Source organism: Haemaphysalis longicornis, unplaced genomic scaffold (genome assembly GCF_048455015.1).
Source record: "Haemaphysalis longicornis isolate Haplotype H1 unplaced genomic scaffold, Haemaphysalis longicornis Haplotype H1 scaffold_7, whole genome shotgun sequence".
NCBI classification, from domain to species: Eukaryota; Metazoa; Arthropoda; class Arachnida; order Ixodida; family Ixodidae; genus Haemaphysalis; species Haemaphysalis longicornis.
In genome coordinates this window covers 44,019,535-44,039,042 of record NW_027526422.1, presented here as the reverse complement: position 1 = coordinate 44,039,042, position 19,508 = coordinate 44,019,535, and the positions used below count along the sequence as shown (strand labels likewise).

Here is a 19,508-nt window from a genome sequence, read left to right as displayed (position 1 = left end):
ATGCGTGAACCGCAACAACAGGGCTGAGCGGAGCTTTGGACAATAAAAAATGTGAACAAATAAAAAATGAGAAAGCCACGTTGCTTTAACCGTGCCTCTGTTGCCCGGACTGGATTTCACGGTGCAAGCTGCTAAGCTTTGCCAATTTTGTTGCTGCAGGCTCAGAGCATGATCAAAGAGGTCAAGGATGCGTTCAAGAACAACCTTCCCATGCTCAAGTGGATGGACAAGGAGACCAGAGAGCTCGCCAAGGAAAAAGTAAGTGCCACAATATTAGCAGATATTGTAACGGGGATAATAATACTACGACAGTTCGAAGGGCACAACTGTCAGCGTGGACTAAAGTGGCCTTGCTCGTCGAATGCGCTTTGTAGGGGAGCACAAGTACACTCTAAGGTAATCCCCTAGTTCGGCTTTCCCCTAGTTCGGCTTGCCCACAATGCACTCGACTGTCCAGTTCGTGAACCAGAGAGAGAGAGAGAGAGAGAGAGAGAGAGAAAATCTTTATTCGCGAACTCATCAGAGCATGATGGCCCTGCGGGGGTCGTCGTCTTGTCCAGAATGACCTGGTCCTTGCTGGCTCCCCAACCTTGCATATGAGCATGCGCTGTGTCGAGAGGTCCAACTAGCGTCAATAAATAAGCTACGCTTAAGAGTACCGCCACTTCGTGCACCAGGCAGCGTCTGGGGGCTGTTTTGTTTCTGGCTTGCAGTGTTGCCATGTCTCCCAACGAAACCACCGCCGGTTGTGACGGGCAGAGTGCGACCGGCCGCTCTAGCGTCCGCGCAGCAGAGTGAGAGAGAGAGGGAGAGGCGCCCAGAAACAAAATGGCTGCACCCATATGTAAACAGATATCACGTGGTGCCGACGGACCAATGAAAATCCTGGCGCCACATAACAATGAGAGAAACGAGTGCCCATACTCTAAAAGCCTTTATTTAGTGACGCTAGGTCCAATGCCTTCGCCTGTATACCCGCTGTTCGTACGTAAACGCGGATAGTATGTGACGAATTGGAATTGTTGGCGTTCCCAGACAGGATGCTACAGGGTAGCGGGCTTGGGGCAGAAGTTGCAGATGCTATGGTATTAAGTGGGGTATGGTATGGTGGGGAAGGGTAGATTGGGGGTAGGATTTGGTTTGAATATGGTGAATTGGATGCCTCGGCTCTGGAAAGGTGAGTGTGGGGGGGTGTGAACTGCTGATGCTCGTGACTGTAGCGGGAGAGGATGTCCGCGTAGCTGTGGTAGGTGTCGGGGGTCTCCTCCGGGTTTGAGCCAACAACAAAATTTATGAAAATGACGATGTCGAGCATACGCTTTGACGGGAAAGTTTGGTCCGCGCTGTGGCATAATACAAGCATGACGTTCTGCATTACGCCGTGCTACAGCGCAGATCATATTTTTGAGTCGAATGGCATGAACATTACTCTCATTCGCCAAATTTCCTTCGTTCGCGGCATGGATTGGTCACTTGAGTTCGTTGCGGCAAGTTTGAACCACTGAACTGCCTTGAAGTGGGAAGTAAGTATGAGCGTAGGTCGTTCGGTCAGAATTATGCGACATTGAATCCTTAATCAAAGCCGTGATGACCGCGTGATTTTCCGTGAGAGGTTTTGCTGGCAGAATGATCAGGTTTCCAGAACATCAGCATTCCGCGGTAAAAAGAGGCGTGTACGGCCAATCACCTAGTAAGAATAAGGCAGGGGTAATCAGTGGCCTTGTTCGAACCTGCGTTGCGTTTGTTGATTTTTCCTTTTCCTGGTTTCGTTTATGCACTTGATGCTGAGGAATACCGTGGTTCAACATAATGGCTTGCGCTCATGTTTAGTTTACTGGCGTGTAACAGCTGGGTCACGTTGGATTGGAGGCTTGACTTCTTCAGTGTGTGAATTAATACATTTTGGTTAACGGTTCTCTCTTGTGCTTGCAGGCGGATGCTATTACGGATATGATTGGCTTTCCCGATTTCATCACAGACCCGAAGAAACTGGACGAAAAATACAAAGGGGTGAGTACACAGAGCTGCTTTTTTGTTCAGTGCCGCGGTCTAAAAATGGCGCCTGGAAGTGGCGCAATCAAGATGAAAGAATGCTGGGGAACAGCTGCGATAAATGATTCGTAGGAACCTGACTGCGGCCAGGTTGGCGGCTAATACGAAGTAGCGGACGTGAGCAGGTTGTGAAACAGCCATGACGTGACGAGAAAAAGTCTCAAGCGTGAATAACGAGGTGCTGTTTCGCGGCGCTAACCATTTTTGTAGCAACACCTTATGTTCTATATTAAGGAGCCCAATTTAAAAAAAAAAGCTCTTACATGATGGCCTCCCTCCAACCCAGGGGAAAAAAGCATGTTAGCAAATATCATTTTTCTTCTATTAGACATTCAGACGAAATGAAAAGGCGCAGCGCCATCGGTCGAGACGATATACAGGTTCAAAAAATCTCCTTAGATGGACTTCACCACAACACAACAATACGGTTAATCAGCGTGACCAAATGTGCGAATCAGGTGAATAATAATGCTCATCATGTGATCGGAGTAAAAAATATAATCTGCGCTGATGAACAGCGCGAGGCGCGTATGTGCTCCGCTGTACCAGCGCAGATTATTTACTCTAATCGCATGCATGGTGGGGCTCGTCATTTGCCAAAATCGCTCATTTGGTCACTTTGATTGCTCGTTTTGGGGTGTTGTGGTAAGCTCACCTCCGGCGATTTCTTAGAGCGTAGCGCGGGCTCCACAGCGTCCGTGGAATGAGCGCGAACTCGGACGAAGGACAGTGTGGCGACGCGCCCATTCATGCCCGTTGTCCCGCTTGTTACCTCTCGACAGCCCCGTAACGCAAGAGCCGTCACCTTTAACCACTGTATGCCGCCCACGCGCAACGGCACGACACAGCGAGCGCGAAATGTGGGGCGGCGTTTCTGGCGTCGCGTGCCTATCCGCCAGATCCATCACGCGGACACGTACTACTGCGGGGCGGCGGTAGAAGCAGCGGCAAGCGGGGACAGCTTGCTGCGAAGAGATAAAGGCTGTCAAGGGCGTGTCAAGCAATACTGAGTGCTGCAGCAGCAGGAGTGAAAGAGAAAAACGAGCGGCTGCTCTTCCAAAGGGGAAAGCTTAACGTTCGTTCCACAGCATTTGTGGCTGTGTGTAGGGGTCACAATTCTGGTATTGTCGCCAGTGGAAGTGTGTTTTAGTCCCGTTCGGTCCGCAAACACCTCTCTCTCTCTCTCTCTCTCTCTCTCTCTCTCTCTCTCTCTCTCTCTCTCTCTCTCTCTCTCTCTCTCTCTCTCTCTCTCTCTCTCTCTCTCTCTCTCTCTCTCTCTCTCTCTCTCTCTCTCTCTCTCTCTCTCTTTCAATCTCTCAATCTCTTGAGCTCGCAGCAATGCGCATCTTAACGAATATCAAAAGAAGAACTCTCTCTCTACCTGTAATTTATTCGCCAGTGAAAGCGCCTTTTGCTTTTGTCCTGTCCGCAAACAGCTTCTTTCCTTCTTTCCTTCCTTTTTCTTTCTTTCTTTCTTGAGCTTGTAGCGATGCGCATCTTCACGAAAATAAAAAAAAGAAACTCTCTCTCTCTCTCTCTCTCTCTCTCTTTCTCTCTCTCTCTCTCTCTCTCTTTCTCTCTCTACCTGTAATATTCGCCAGTGAAAGTCCCTTTCACTTTTGTACTATCCGCAAACAGCTAGCTTCTTTCTTTCTTTCTTTCTTTCTTTCTTTCTTTCTTTCTTTCTTTCTTTTCTATTCCTTCCTTCCCTTTTTCCTTTCACTTTGTTTCCCTCTGTATTGTATTTTTTTCTTTCGTTGGTTCGTATACTTTAGCGCTCGTCTATAGCTGTGCTTGATCTCGAAGCAATGCGCATCGAGAATAAAAAAGAAGAACTCTCTCTCTTTACCTGTAATATATTCCTCTGGTAACGTTAATTTGTAAGCGCCAGGCTTGTTTAAGGACTGGGGGCTCTAGAGAAGCGAATGCCTCAAAAAGCAAAATAAACCGAAAACGAGGCGGACGCTTAGCAACTACTGAAAGCCACACAGTCTGGAAATCCTGTAGAAGTACAATTACAAAGCATGAGTTCGTATAAATGCAATAGCTAAAGCTTACCAGCGCTGGCGTTACTATCCCTGTCATGCTAGACAGCGACAGTTTACTACAATTGCCGTAAACTGTTTAGTGGTGACGAAAATAGTTACATCCTCCGAATTTTTAAACGCTTAACCATTTGCGTGTGAACTGAACGAGGAAATCTGTCTGTCCATTTCTAATGCTTGATGTGTCGCAGCTTCTCCACATACACAATGACATTAATAAAGAGACGCTATGGTCTTTATAGTTTGATATCAGACTCTCTATATTGACCCCGAAAAGACGTCTTTCCGGCCGTGAGTTACTTAAACATATGAACTTAAACCATATTCGGTGTGCGGTGCTGTGCAGAAGTGCATGGGGTCTTAAGGAGGTATTCAATAAAAGGTATTTGGGCCATCATACTTATATTATACTGGCCTCGCAAAAATTTCTTCCCAGCAATATATTTGTGTGTACGTAGTAGCACAGCCAACTCTAAAGGGGCTTGGTGTATAGCGCTCTTGGGCACACATGGGCTTATGGAGGGATCTAAAATACTGCTCCAGGGCCTTCATAATTTCATATCAGATCGCTTACGTTTCCCGTGAAGACACTATCAATAAAATTTCTGTGTAAAGTGGTGAGATGACTTTAAAGAGGCTCGGTATACAGCGCTTTGTAGGGGTACAAGGCGTCTTAAAGAAGTGTTTAACGTGCGGCCCTAGGGCCTTCCCACTTCGGGATCAGACAACTTGTAGGGTGCCCGAAAAAAAAAAATTCCCCTACAATTTATGTGCGCAGAAGTGAAATGTACTTTAAAAGAGTTCTGTGAATAGCGGAACTGCTTACGATTTTATTTGATTCCAGCTGGGGAGTTTCTGACTCCCTTTTTTCCAATTTCAGGCTTACCGATACTCTAGCCTTCTTTCAATAATCTACTTTTCTAACGTGAACCTTAAGAACCCAATTTTTCGCCAGAAGTTTACCTTATTTCTCTTCATATTTCTCTGTAAGAGGAGAAAATATAATTTAACGGGTGCGAGTATTGTAACCACATTTGACCACATTAGCCCGTGTGAAGCCTGTGCACCATCGTCGCAGTTGTCCTTCAAGCTCTAACCTGAAATCCGTCTGGGATGGAACCCACATGTGTTTATGGATCGAAAAGACGAGTAATGGAGACGGGTTGTGCGCCAGGCAGTACTTCACAAATAGCGAGGAAAACTGACTTGGACAAAACAGGACAAATGCCGCTTTCTGTTCGTCGCCTTCATCTGCCACATCTGTGAGCACTGTTTCACATCAGGTATTGCAGTTTTCCACTAAATTTACCGCTACCGTTCGCTTAGCGACGCACGGATACCACAACGCTCGGTTAGTTCAGCCACCATGACACAAAGCAAAAAAAAAAAAAAACGTAAATGTCTGGATTTATAGGATAGCTTCAGAGAATGAGTCTAGCTTGCAGGGTCTGCGATGAGTGCTCGGATGCTCTGAAATTTTGACTAGCGACAGTTGAATTTGAGGGACCCTCAGTTACAAATACCAATTTTGCAGAAATGGAAGTTACAAAAAACAAACAGTTGCTTTTTGAAACAGACTTATAGGTAGCACTGTGACTGGATTTATGTCCCACATCCAACATTTTATGTATATATATATATATATATATATATATATATATATATATATATATATATATATATATATATATATATATATATATATATATATATATATATATATATATATATATATATATATATATATATATATATGGTTTGGAAATGAGGGGCTCGTTAGGAAATACAGAAAGAAATGCCGGCAGTCTACAACGGCAGCCTTGATGCCAAGGTAGCATAAGAGGGTTCCCCGCTAGTTACCCGCTTATGACAGGCTGTAGACGTTCGCGTCACGCCCCGGGGGTTGAAAAGAAGGTCCCCTTCTCCCCGTGCAGTCTAATTGGCGCTGGCTACCACCCTCAAGCGTCAGATACAGTTGTAGTAAATATAAATACCCCAGAAAGTGAAGGAGTACACAGTCGCCCAGATAGCCGAATTGGTAAGGCATTCGAGATCTTATCGAAAGGCGTGGGTTCGGTCCCCACTCTGGGCGCGTGTTTTTCTTTTTTTCTTTCTCACGTAATAATTAAAAAATAATAATAATAATGTAACGGCACTAACGGTAAAAAATAGTCTAACCATTCCCCTATGCCTTCTTTGGCGTTGTCACTGAGACTGCCGGCATTTCTTTCTGTAGTATATATATATATATATATATATATATATATATATATACATATAGTTTTCTCCACTTATAACAATATCCAAGTGCCATGGAAATCCCATCGTTACAACCGATAATTGTTATAAGCGGGTTGCGAAATAAAAAGACGGAACAGAGCTCAAAACATTTTATTCGCTTCCCAGCAAGGTCGTACTACTTCTAATTTGCGGAAAAGAAGCCATAGTCGGTCACCTTTGTTTCCCGCGGGTGAAGCTAGGGGAAATCTTTTCGAAGAGCACCTATAGGTGCTTCACCTAGCTGCGGTAAACGTCCTTGACGGAAAGAAAGTCCCCGAGGGACTGTGTCACGCATTGGGCCTCCTGAGTAGGCTGCGCAACCACGTCATTAGAGTCGTCACTGTTGCACTTTTGGTGCACAATATAACCGGATTCAATCGTTATATCCGATATCGTGGCACTGAAGCAGTGTAATAAGCGATTTATTTTACCATAGGAATATTACAAAAGTTGACGGTGCCATTGCTGTTCATCGTTATATCCGAAATATTGTTATAAACGGTATATATATATATATATATATATATATATATATATATATATAGTATAAGTAAAGAGTCGCATACACAGCAAGAACAATAACAAACAAGGTTTACTTACGTAGCGGCAACGGGACTTGCCTTCATCAGAGTAAAGTTACATGATAGCAAAATCATGTAACTTTACTCTGATGAAGGCAAGTCCCGTTGCCGCTACGTAAGTAAACCTTGTTTGTTGTTGTTCTTGCTGTGTATCCGACTCTTTACTTATACTATTTCTTCGCGCTTTGTGAGTTTATCTTTCTCTAGACTTATATGTATATATAAGTGTGTCGAACCGAAAAAAATACCGGTTCGGTTACGGTTCGGGTTAAGACGAAATCATTTCGTTCCGGTTCAGTTCCGGTTCGACAAAATCATGTACCGCACCGGTTCGCGAACCCGTTTGGGAGCTTGAACCGGTTCGGGAACCGGTTCGATGAGTTGAATTATCACTGAAATTAGAAAAAAAAAATTTAGCAGTTTAAAACGACAGTCAAATCAAAATACAAACAAAAATTCAAATGCTGCTGTTCCCCAAGGGCAGTGGCGCGATTGCAAAGCAAACTTTAAACAGTTAAGATATATTAGAAAAACAGATGAAGTGACGACGATTTACCACCTACTTTCTCGCCCAGACTTTATGTTGTCCTAGCAACTATTCATAAAGCCACCGCCAATAGATATGACGGTGGGATATATTTTCTGCCCTTGCCTTTATTGTCGAAATCGCAATCGTCGCTATGGAATCGCCCATCACGCTAACCTTGAAGCCTTAAATTTAGGCCTGCGTACTGGCGCGTTCAAATACCAGCGCTTAATACCAATGGCGCACAATTTTTATATTTGTAACAAAGCAGAAAAATCCCGCAACAGGCACATAAATTCTACCAATTGATTAGATTATTTGGTTACCCTGAATAATTATTTGTTAGCCACATTTTCGTTAAAAGTAAGCTTTAGTTAACGCTCAGTCACTGCATTATTGCTGTGACCACTGCAATTTTTTTTGCGATAGCTATACTGGATGTGTGCATTACAATCAGTATGTCATCGTACCGCCTGACCCCCGGCCATCGTTCCGTGTGCTACATTGCGGAATCTTATAACAGGTTATGCTGTTAGAAAATGAAAGGGAAATTTGACGCGTGGAACATCAGATGGGACTTTTTTGGGTAGCCGCTCTAATTCGTCCACAGAAGTACTCCACTCCGGAACGAGTAGCAGTAGAAGTAATGTAGTGATTTGGGCAGTCAGTACAAGTGCACCTTCGAAAAAAAAGCAGATCTGAAAGAGACAAAACTGCATCAGTAGCAAACGGTTTAGCCACTGAGCAGCTCCTGCGGTCACGCTTGTCAAGTGTTAACAATTTGCAGGTGCAATTTGCACAAATTACAAAATGCAAAAAGTTTGCACACATCGGGTGTTGGCTTTCGCTGTTGCGCAGGGGAGCACTCCTGCAGCCTGATTGCTTCAATAAAGTCGCAGCTTGGGAAGGGCAAATTCGTTTTATATCCCCTGCAAGCTGCCGAGAGTGACATTTCGTTTGGTCAGCTTGCACTACACTCGCCCTTCCAGCAGCAACAGACCATTGCTACATTGGGGCTCATTCATTTCCCTTGTTGTTACATAGAGCGTGATAGTGTTCCATTGTCCGGAGGGAAAAGTGCGCGAGAACGTATGAAGTTGATGGTACGGGAAAGAAAAAAAGGCCGGAATTGCATTGACCGCGCAATATCAACAACGGATAGTCGAACCGTTTCGGCATGAACCGGTAACCATTATTTCTTTTTTAGGTTCAGTTCCGGTTCAGGTTCAGCGTGCTCAAAAAATAACGGTTCGGGTTCGGGTTCAGTTCCCGCAAAAATACCGGTTCAGTTCCGGTTTCCGGTTCGGTTCGGTTCCGGTTCGCCACCCTGATATATATATATATATATATATATATATATATATATATATATATATATATATATATATATATATATATATATATATATATATATATATATATCACAGAGACTGTAGTATCTCAGGCGTCAAGCGTTGCCACGCTATTCACTGCAAAACGGGGTTTTCGACGAGCTCCTTATAAGGGTGTTTTTTTTCTCTTTTCACTGTTCACCTCAGCTTGAGTTCGTGGAGAACGAGTACTTCGAGAACAACATCCGTGTCAGCCAGTTTGGGTTGAAGAAGAACTGGCAGCGGCTGTACCGACTCAGCAACAAGACCGAGTGGGACATGGTGCCCACTCTGGTGAACGCCTACTACACGCCCACCAAGAACCAGATAGGTGGGTGGTGGACGCGGAGGCCCAACGTCTTTCCCTCCTTCTCTGCTTACGCTCGCGTCGCTTGGCAGCTCGAAATGCACAACAGTTAATATCAGTGTTTAAAAAACTTCAAAACATTTTTTTTCCAGGAGCGCAAGATGCCTTCTTTCCATAACCATAACAAATTTAGAAAACGGCCACATAAGTTACCATCTCCGGTTGGTCATCTATTAGGGGCCGCGCGCAGTTTACATTCTAAGGCAATGCTGTGGTTCAGCTCGCCCACACTCCTTTTAAAGGGACCCTGCAGCACTTTTAATTTTTTTGTTAATCTTAAAAGCTTGCAGAACGTAGTCACGCAACACACCCAGTACTTAGATCAGGGTGTCGCAAAGTACCTCATCCAAAATGTACTGCTCTATGGCCATCATGTAACTTGTGAACTCCCTCAAAAGATTTTTCTCTCTTTCCCTGTCTTGACGTTGTTCGACGGCTGGAATTAAGTCACTCAGGCCATGTAGCGGCTGTTAGCCGGTTTTCCTTCCTTGAGTTGCATGAACAAACGATTTCGATAGCGAATTTAAAAACAAAGCAAAAAAAAAAAAAGCAGAAAAGGAAGGCGTATCTGGTGCGACGAGCAAATGACGCAGTGCCGCTCCGTGCTGGCGTTAACTGTAGCTTTCGCAGTGCTTCCAGACTCCAAGGAAAGATAAAAGAGTTTATCGAAAGTGTTGCAGGGTCCCTTTAAGCGAGCAATTCATGATGCGAATTAATTAAGCGAATGAAAGCGGCGTGCTCACAATTCGACTCCAAAATGTGATCTGCGCTGTGTCACTGCGTACTGCAGGACGTCATGCTTGCATTGCGCGACACCACTGCGCAGACCGAACATTTGGATAAGATCGTAGGCGCTCAATCGACATACGCCGAAATTTTATTGTTAGCTCGATGAATTGGCCAATCAAGTGTATTGTGGAGAGGCTTAATTACAGGATTGTCTTTGAACATGAATACTTGTTTTTTCTTCCGTATTTGCATTGGTTGTTCTGATTCGAAATGACAACCCGAAAAGGCCTACGCTAAGGCCGGGTTCATAGTGTTGCCGAAACTGTCGTAATAACTTTTCACGTCGCAGCCAACCGAACTGCGTGACACGCCGTTTTTTTACGTCCATAGATCACGATATGGCTTTTGCGTCGGTAGTCTGAACATAGCCTAAGATGCCATGGTTACCATAGCTTACCACTACCCAGAAAAGAGTTCGTGATAACTTTGGTCACTGAATTACTTGTACGCGATTGTACGTTTCAAGCTTAATTCACGACGGCAGTGACAGCCATCGTAAAGTGAGCCGTAACAACGGAACAATGCTGCTCCTGTCCCGTATCTGTCGAGGGTTCGGTGGGAAGGATACTATACAAATTCAAAGATGAGTTAAGCTTTAATTTATCAAATTTTGATATCAACTATCGTTTTAAATCATTTTTAATGTTTTGTTACGAATCTATTCTGGCACGAAAAAAAAAAAGTCTCAAAAATAGGAGCGCCACACTCTGTGGGCCTTGTTAGTCGAGGGATTTCTTATGTCACTACCGGTTCCGATTTACTCAGCCCACGTATTTTGCTGCGAGTCTATTAATAACTAACTACCCGAGCACTACAGCAGGTTACCGTAAGTATGCACTGCAGAAGTTAAACTAGTGAGTGAAATCTACGGTACTTCATCTTGTGAGGGAGTAGCCGGCACATTTGATCGGGCACCTTCTTGAAACTGCCGAAAAACTAATAAAAAATTGCGGTTCACTTCCCGCAGTGCCATATTAACAAAGTCTGTGGGTTACAGAAGAATTTAGTTGAGGTTAAATTTGTCATCTTTCTTTTACTCTGGCTTTTGCAGTGTTTCCCGCCGGCATCCTCCAGGCGCCATTCTACGATCCAAACTACCCGAAGTAAGGCTGCGCACACTTTCTCAAGTTAAAATATTCGTGTTAAAGTGAAGCGCACAGATTACGAAAATGGCACGCCCACAGAACGGCGTTCGTTGGGCGCAGTGAAAAGACAACCAGCTTACTTTCACGCTACCTCCCTTCTACAGGTCTCTAAATTTTGGAGCCATGGGTGTCGTCATGGGACACGAGCTCACACACGCCTTCGACGACCAAGGTGGGTAGCCCGCTGGCAGAGCAAGAAGTTTTGTCATGCCTGTACCAGTATTGCAAGGTGTGGGGAAGATGAGCGGTGCTAGCCTTGGACATGTATATCTGTCTATCAGAAGCCACTCGCAGAGTGTTTAAAATCTTAGAAAAACACGTCATAAATCATCATCATCATAATCATCATCATCATCATATATTGTACCTTTAAGGGCCCCTTGCGCGGTATTACATAAGGGGAGGGCAAGTATGAAATTCCACAATGGGTGATGCTCGATGGTACAGGCGTACGCGTGAGGCAGGTTCATAGTGAAATGTCAGCAACATATGCAAATACATATATTCATGAAAGAACTGTAACAATTAAAATAAGAGAAACTAGCAACAACATTTATTACCTTCGATTAACTGTTTGAATACTGTTTGAACTGTTTGAACTGTTCGAATATTGTGGGAACTGTCTGAATGCTATGCTTTGTCCCCGTTGGCGCGAAAAACTGAGTATTGTTGTTACAGTTGGCTTTTCTGTGCAGCAGTCATGTCATGTTTTTTTTAGATTGTGTGGAAATACCGATTAAGAACATTCTTAACGACAAGGACGTAGGTTCTGTCAGATGAAAAAGCCCCTGTGCTGAGGCCGTTGGATAGACACATTCGTGATAGTAGTTTTCTTTCCTCCTTTGTAAATATGCGTCATAGAAATACATTAGCAGTTTATAAGCTGGTTATTCTTGTGATCTTGTAGCTGCTGGTGAATACGAGCTGCAGGTAACAACCAACAGTACCGGCCGCCTGCGAAATTGTGGTTCATGCGGGCGCTCGTGGGGCGGCAGCACATTTTTTCCCATAGAAGAAGCGTTACTCTCGGTTTCTGTCCCACCACAATGAATGTAATATGGCTGGACTCGTGGGCTTTGTGCAAGTAAAAATAAAAGTTTTGCGTCGTCATATTTAGCAGCTTCAATGTCGCGAAACGATGTGTTTCTCGAAACCACCGCAGGCAGGGAGTACGACAAGTCTGGCAACCTGAAGCAATGGTGGAAGAACGCAACAATTCAGAGCTTCCAAGCAAGGGCCCAGTGCTTCATCGACCAATATTCCAACTACACTGCCAACAACGAAAACGTACGTCGAACACAACCGTCTGCGTTCACGATCACTGTCCTTATGCTTATTTGTCCATAATGCGGAGACTGTAAACCTTGATGTAGAATTGCAAAATATTGTTATGTTAATGTTACGCGCGTTTCAACTTTAAACGTTCCTACACAAAAAAAAAGCATTTTTTAAATGCGGAGCATTTCTTAGGCTCGCCTTGTCCTGCGTCGTTGATGGCGGCGCCGCCCACACTCACACTGCGCATGCGCAACTCTCCTCCTTACACCCACAGCTCCGCGATACTACACTATAAAAAAAAGAAATAGTTGGCGGCGCCCGGTTTCGATCCCACGACTCTCTGGCCGCAACGGGAGGTACGCGGTGCTCTTCCCACTACGCTACAAATCCGGGACAGGAGCAAGCGCTACGAACGCGCCTTATGTCCTTGACTCATTCAAACTACGTCAAGAAGCTACTGATACAACGAAGGCACGCGAAGCTGAACATCAACGGAAACGACGAACTGAAAACTTTAGAGGGGGATGCTGAATTTCCCATGGGAAAGCTGTGGCGGGAAGCGCCACACGCCTTGCAGCTCAACCAGCCCCGTGAAAAACCCTGTTGAAGATGCTTCGCATCCTCATCAGGGTTCCCCACGGGAAGATGGTGTAATTTTTTCTTTTATACATTGGCCCAGTGAGCTTAATTTTTTACTTGTAACGCTTTCTGAGCTTTCCCGGTTCGTAGCCAGAAACAACGCTATTGTTTTGATATTACCTGCGCCTCGGAACAATCAGACGCTTTCGGTAGCAAAACCAAAATATCTTGCTACATCTCTCCGCTCTTTTTATATTGTGCAGTGGAGTACATTGTAGGGATGTCATCGCTAACATGAATGGATTACGAGGTGCCGAACACTCTAGGCGACAATCACTATAAAATTATGTGCCAAACAGAACGTACCGAACACAGCATTCAGTCACAATTTGCCGTGCTCCGCATGCAATGTTCGTTCGAGATTACAGCACTAATAAGAAAGTGGTTATTGCAGGGAGGTCGTTTTCGGGAGAAACAACAGGCTGCACAGTTTTTTTTTTCTCCAACACGTTGTTTGCGTTTGCCCAGAGCATGATGCAGTTCGAATAGCGCACTTCTTTTGTTGTTCCAGCTGAACGGAAAACAAACGCTGGGCGAAAACATCGCGGACAACGGAGGCCTAAAAGCTGCTTTTCACGTAAGTTGGGACAGTGGCAGCGGCCGAAGAGATCTGCCCTTACAATCAATCTTTTTGCCACCACGACGACAACATATTACACCTATTGTAGTGCAATCTGTCTTATCAAAATAAAATGTATTTTGCCTGCGTGGGTTAGATATGGTTTATAGTAACCAAAGGCGTCGGGCTAGGTCCGCTGAGCGGGTGTACGATCACCGATATCCTGATGACCACGGGGGATCTTTGCTGAGCGCTAAAATCTTTCACAGAACGTCTTATATTAAATGGCTCATCATGCTTGTTGTCCGAAACAACACCCTCAACCCGATAAAAATGAGATCTATACATGAATTTCACTCTGTCATCACACTAGTTAACCTTTGTTGGTCTTAACGAAACGTGCATTCAGCTGTATGGTGTTAACAACAACAACAACAAAGACTGAACAATGCCCTATAAAAACTATAAAAATCTGTTGCAAAGGCATGATTGTAACAAGTAGCAGAAAGAAGACTATGTCCAACTTTAAATCCTCCATGATGTTCGATTGGGTTATGCCCTTTCCCGGAAACCAGATTCCACTCTAAGGTATGGATTCTTCTCTTACCTAGCCTATTTCGTTTATCGAATTTATGAACCTTGCTTTACCCCTGTCATACATAAAGTAGGGTATTTGAAGAACTGAGGTTCAGTTAAGTCAACTCCTGTCTAAAATCTAAAGGCGAGTCGTTAATCATATCCCGGCGTTCCTCGAGGAGTTTTTTTTTTTTAGCATGCTTGCCTTCCCCGGTTCCCTTACACCAGGACAGATCTAGATTGGCCCCTCTAATGAAGTAGGTTTCTTTGGTGATCGCTCGTTATAACTGCACGTCTCCAACTTTTTTTGTGATCGCCGGACGCAGGCGTTCGAGGAGTGGCTCGAGCAACACCCGAACGAGCCTCCACTGCCGGGCGTGAACCTGACGCACAAGCAGCTGTTCTACGTTGGGTTCGCCCAGGTGTGGTGTTCCACCGAAACACCCGAGGCCATTCACTTACAAATCCTCAGCGACCCGCACTCGCCGGCGAGGTTTAGGTAAGGCTTAGCAGCCGCTACCATCAACGCAGTGTTTAAAAGAGTGTGGCTTGTTTTTTTCTTGCTTTGGTTTCGGAGCTGGCAAAACTAGTCAACATTTTATGCGTGCTGTGTAGGGACAGCGGAGGAATAGAACTGTACCGTAAAAAGAAGCGAAAAAAAAACTGCTTAAAATTCCAACATCTTTCCAGGCGATGAACCTAAATGCTATATGTAAATGCTTTCTAATCCTAATCCCTAACTCGGAATCTGGTGTTCATATCAGTTCATTCGCTCGTGAAGGTACACAGCTGTAAAAAAATATGGCCTAAGTTTTGAGCCTTTCACTCTTCAGTCACAAAGCGGGCGCGGTAGCCTTGTGGATACATATAGCCATTGTCATAAATTTATGCCTAAGGCATTCGAGTTCTGAAGCACTAAAATTTTGCACAGAACGTCTTATATTATATGGCTCATCATGCTTGTTGTCCGAAACAACACCCACAACCCGAACAAAATTAGATCTATACATGAATTTCACTCTGGTCTTAACAAAACATGCATTCAGCTGTATAGTGTTAACAACAACAACAAAAACTGAACAATGCCCTATAAAAATCTGTTGCAATTCAAGATCACAAGCTCCGCTTATGAAAACGTCAAAGGCCGACCCGTTGCAGGCGGTCAACCATCGCAAGATAAGCATTTCATGCGATCATAGGTGTTACATTGGCGAAGGCGTCTCCGAACCGGGTTCCGTCGCCTCCGTCTTGTAGTGGTAGCGTGGTGGGTGAGCGGCAAGCAGAAGAAACTGCCTTGGTGTTGACGACAAAAAGCCGAAGGCAAAATTTGCATGGTGTACTGCATGGCGAGAGATGAGCAGCGACGATACAGGAACAGCACCCTTCCGGGCGAGCTTACATCATGAGTCGAACAGAGCAACAGCGGGATCCGATGCAGTCAATCGAAGGAATAATGCACTCGGAGTCTGAGAGATGGGGGGAGAGGAGATGTCGGCGAGAGGAGTCCGCTGTTAGTTTCAACTATCTGCATGTTTCCGCTAGAACAGTCTCACCAAATAGTTGCGCAAATAATTGCGCAACAGCCCGTGCTGCTGGGCGGGTGGTGAAACGAAAGCACGCGTTCATGGACATCGCCTGTAAGCTCTCTCGTCGTGTTTTCTATCGAACATGTTGACAGTACTGTTAATTAGGTGCAAAGTTGAAGCAGACTATACATCACCCGTCATCATAAAAAAACACAGCAACGGAAAGATAAAAAAAGAAACTTTGGCACGTGTTTTATTTTAAATTAGTGTTTTGTTATTAGGTAAAACCTCGCAGCCGACGTATCAGATTCTGCGGCAATATAAAAACTTACAAGCAAAAAAATTTGGTTTAGCTGTTAGTGTGTGAAATTTATGACAGAACAGCAGCCACAGCAACAACAAAAAGCACTGTGAAATATACACTCTCGGTTTTGTTTCCTTCGCCAGGGTACTGGGGCCCGTCTCCAATTCAGAGGAATTCGCCAGAGAGTTCAAGTGTCGGAAGAACAGCGGTATGAACAGCCGAAAGAAGTGCGAAGTCTGGTGATGAGACAGGTAAGCGCCAATGGAATAAGGAGTACCTCCACTGGGGAGTTAGCGACGAGTGGAGACAGAACAAAAGATACGATCAATGAAACCGTTCGCTCGCAAGTGGCAAAATTTGGGGAAGAGAAACTCGTAAGATATAGCTTCTTATGTCAAGGAAAAACAGCAAAGATTTGCAGTAGTAAGATAAGGAGAAACTTTATTTCTCCCATCAGTTGCGATTGTGGCCATTCCGCACCAGTGAAGGGTGTCCTCAGTCCAGGATTCTCTCAACAGAATCGACAGCTAGGCTAGTTGGTATCCGTCCATCCTAAACAGCGCTTGACAACACGACGACGAGGAAGAGGGCACACAAGACGGCGGTGACTCTCAACTAAATTTTATTTGGAAGAAAACACACATATATACACTCATACACCACACGTGTTTCTAAACGTCATCACTGCATTAGCCATGCTTCTGTGACGCTGTACGATAAGGAATTTGCTTTCCTGTCAAAGACAATGCCTTAGGTTGTTGTGTTTTTTTTTTGGGGTGGGGGGGGAGGGAGGGGAAGGGGGCTACGATAAGATTGTTGGCGCACCGCTATGTAGGGATGACGTTTGGAGACACGTGTGGTGTATGAGTGTATTTATGTGTGTTTTATTCCAAATGAAGATTTAGTTGAGAGTCAGCGCCGTCTTGTGTTGCCTCTTCCTCGTCGTCGTGTTGTCAAGCGCTGTTTAGGATGGACGGATTCCCTCGCTGTAGGCGGCCTTCTGTGCCCTATTTAGCAGCCGAAGCTGGGCGCAGGATTAGGAGCTGATCAGCGTCGCCCCCCACTGTGAAGGGGTAGGGTTGGGCGGGAGATCTGGGGTGTTCGGGCAGTCCCACACTATATGGTATGGTGTCCCTGATGTGGGGCAGAAGATACATTGAGGTGAGTATGGGTGGGGAATATTTTGTGCCAGAGAGTGTTGTGGGGGAAAGCGTATAGCTAGTTTGTAGATGGCGAAGTATGGCTCCTTCCTCTTTAGTGAGTTGGTTATGTCGTTAGTGAAAGAGCATGTCGTTGTATTTTAGTGGGGTTGTGGCGCGTAGTGGTGCGGGTGGTTAGAGTAGGGTTCTGGCTGTCCGCAATTGCCCGGTGTACTGCTTCTCGAGCCGCGGTATGTGCCGCTTCGCTGCCGACATTGCCTGAATGACTTGGTGCCCAAATAATGCAGAGGTCAGGCGCGGGAAAAAACTTTCTGGGGACCCATAGTTGGAGCAGAAGCGAGTCTGCGTTGGTAGATTATCGTTCCTGGGACGCCAGTATATAGTACTCTTGCAGCGGCAGTAGTTGTTCGGTAAAGCCGAATGGAACTGGGAGTAGGCACTTGCACTCTCTATTTTTTTCAGCTTTGTTTTTCGCCCGAATTAAGGGCCTAAGCACCCAACAACTCGCTTATTTGTCTATGCTTTTGCCACTAATAGGAAATCCTGCGAAACTTAGGCTGTTATCTCATTACCTTGTTATATAAACACAAAATAAGCAAGGGGAGAAAAATCCATACGAAATAGAAATAAATACCAACAACAGATCTACTGTTTAGAAACGAGAGAAATAGAAATAGAAACGAGAGAGAATTTTTTCAAATGAATGGCGCTCGGGCCTGAAGTAGGGGACGACTGTTTGGCAGTGTAGGCGGCTCGAACGGATTGCGCGAAAGAAATGAGGAACCAGATAGGGCGCCTCGCCGTAGATCCACGTGATTTCTACCCAATCAAATCGGGTCACATATGCGTAACAAGTATACGGAAGTCGACGGCTTGGGTGTAGAACTGATAGGTTAAAATCGCGGGAATCTGTAAAACGTCAGCCAGCACGTACAACGGCTTAAGGGACACGCACGGTATACGTCCGCTTCCAGGGCCCACAGCCACTCGTTGCGGCGTCACCGGAGAACAAGAGGCCAGTGTTAGTTCTGGAAATGTTCCCAGGAAGCAAAGCGTCAACTGAAAGCGTTCCCTTTTCGTCGTGTCCTTCCGCCTCAGCACGAAATTCCCTGAACATAGCGCCGCTTTGCATAGCGGAAATGAAGGCTATTAAACGTGCTGTGCCTGAAGGGACAGATTTTGTTGGAGGAACCTCATACACAGCGGTTAGAGGTATGCTCTGCAAATGGCGTTAACCATATTGGTAACTACTGGCAACTGGCCAGGCCGCACTCACGGTACGGAAGCATGCCTTAGAAATGCACACACGTACAAGGAAACCTAGGAAACCAACAGCATGTAATTTAACAGAACTGTGCACAATGCGGAGCTTATTGCGGAGTGGGTAATTTGACGCTATCGTAGAGTTCATACCGCTTTTTACAGACTATAGTCTTTCTTTGCCTACTTGAATGCAATAATTTTGCTCTGTATGTCTGTCTGTCCCTCGACACAACGGCCCGCTCAAATGTTGAAACAGTTCTTGAACGATACGTTTATATCGCCAACGCATTTAAAAGTGTTAAATCTGCATACTTGTGAACCTTGTTGCGCAGAAAGAAAACACGAGGCATGTTTGAGAGAAGTTATATTTGCATTGTTCTTTTAATTAAAAATACATGACTGCTTGATTTTTGCGATAGCAAATAAAAAAATACGCCTTGAAAAACATGTTTTCACATCAAAATACGAGAAACATTCGCGGCGCCACCTTGTGGCAGTGTTCAGAGTTCAAAAGTAACAAAAAAGTTCCAGTAGATGGCGCGCGTAGTGGAACGCAGAAAATCTCAATTGACTTGAGCAAACCTCCACTGTGGCTATCGCGGGAGGAGCCATACAGGAGGGGAAGAGCGTGAGAAGTTGGCGGGAAAGAGGAGAGAGGCATTTACGTGGCACAGGCGGCAGTAGACTATCGTCTTTAGACGAAATTTGCAGTGAAGTGAACAGATACGTCAGTGAAATGTGCTGTTGGGCTAGTTTGTGCATTACGCCTTACAAAATATAGCGCTTACTGGACGCACAAAGTAAGGAACACACACTTGCGTATTGTCTGTCTTGCTTATTTTGTGTGTGCGGTTAGCGCTATATTTTGTAAGGAGCCAATACGCGGCCAATTTTTTTATACTTGTATAGTCTCAGTTATCTAACAGTTATATGACAGAACGCCTTGCGCTGTCGTCCCCGCGCAGATTCTTTTTTGTTACTTTGATCGCATGCTGCGCCTCGTCATTTGCTATATTCGCACATTTGGTCACGCTGACTGGTCGTTCTG

The 19,508-nt window shown here is 45.0% G+C and overlaps 1 protein-coding gene across 6 annotated transcripts in view; it reads left to right on the top strand.

Moving 5' to 3' along the window:
• The window catches only part of Nep3 (M13 family metallopeptidase neprilysin 3), a 133,962-nt gene that overhangs the window by 106,511 nt on the left and 7,943 nt on the right, over nucleotides 1-19,508 (top strand). For all 6 annotated transcript variants that reach the window (XM_077677022.1, XM_077677020.1, XM_077677016.1 and 3 more), the window contains 9 exons: nucleotides 160-258; nucleotides 1,933-2,010; nucleotides 9,023-9,185; nucleotides 11,062-11,113; nucleotides 11,260-11,327; nucleotides 12,318-12,442; nucleotides 13,584-13,649; nucleotides 14,534-14,706; nucleotides 16,181-16,288. In XM_077677022.1, coding sequence (XP_077533148.1) covers nucleotides 160-258; nucleotides 1,933-2,010; nucleotides 9,023-9,185; nucleotides 11,062-11,113; nucleotides 11,260-11,327; nucleotides 12,318-12,442; nucleotides 13,584-13,649; nucleotides 14,534-14,706; nucleotides 16,181-16,280 — 924 coding nt within the window. In that variant the 3' untranslated portion in view covers nucleotides 16,281-16,288. The remainder of the gene's footprint in view (nucleotides 1-159; nucleotides 259-1,932; nucleotides 2,011-9,022; nucleotides 9,186-11,061; nucleotides 11,114-11,259; nucleotides 11,328-12,317; nucleotides 12,443-13,583; nucleotides 13,650-14,533; nucleotides 14,707-16,180; nucleotides 16,289-19,508) is intronic.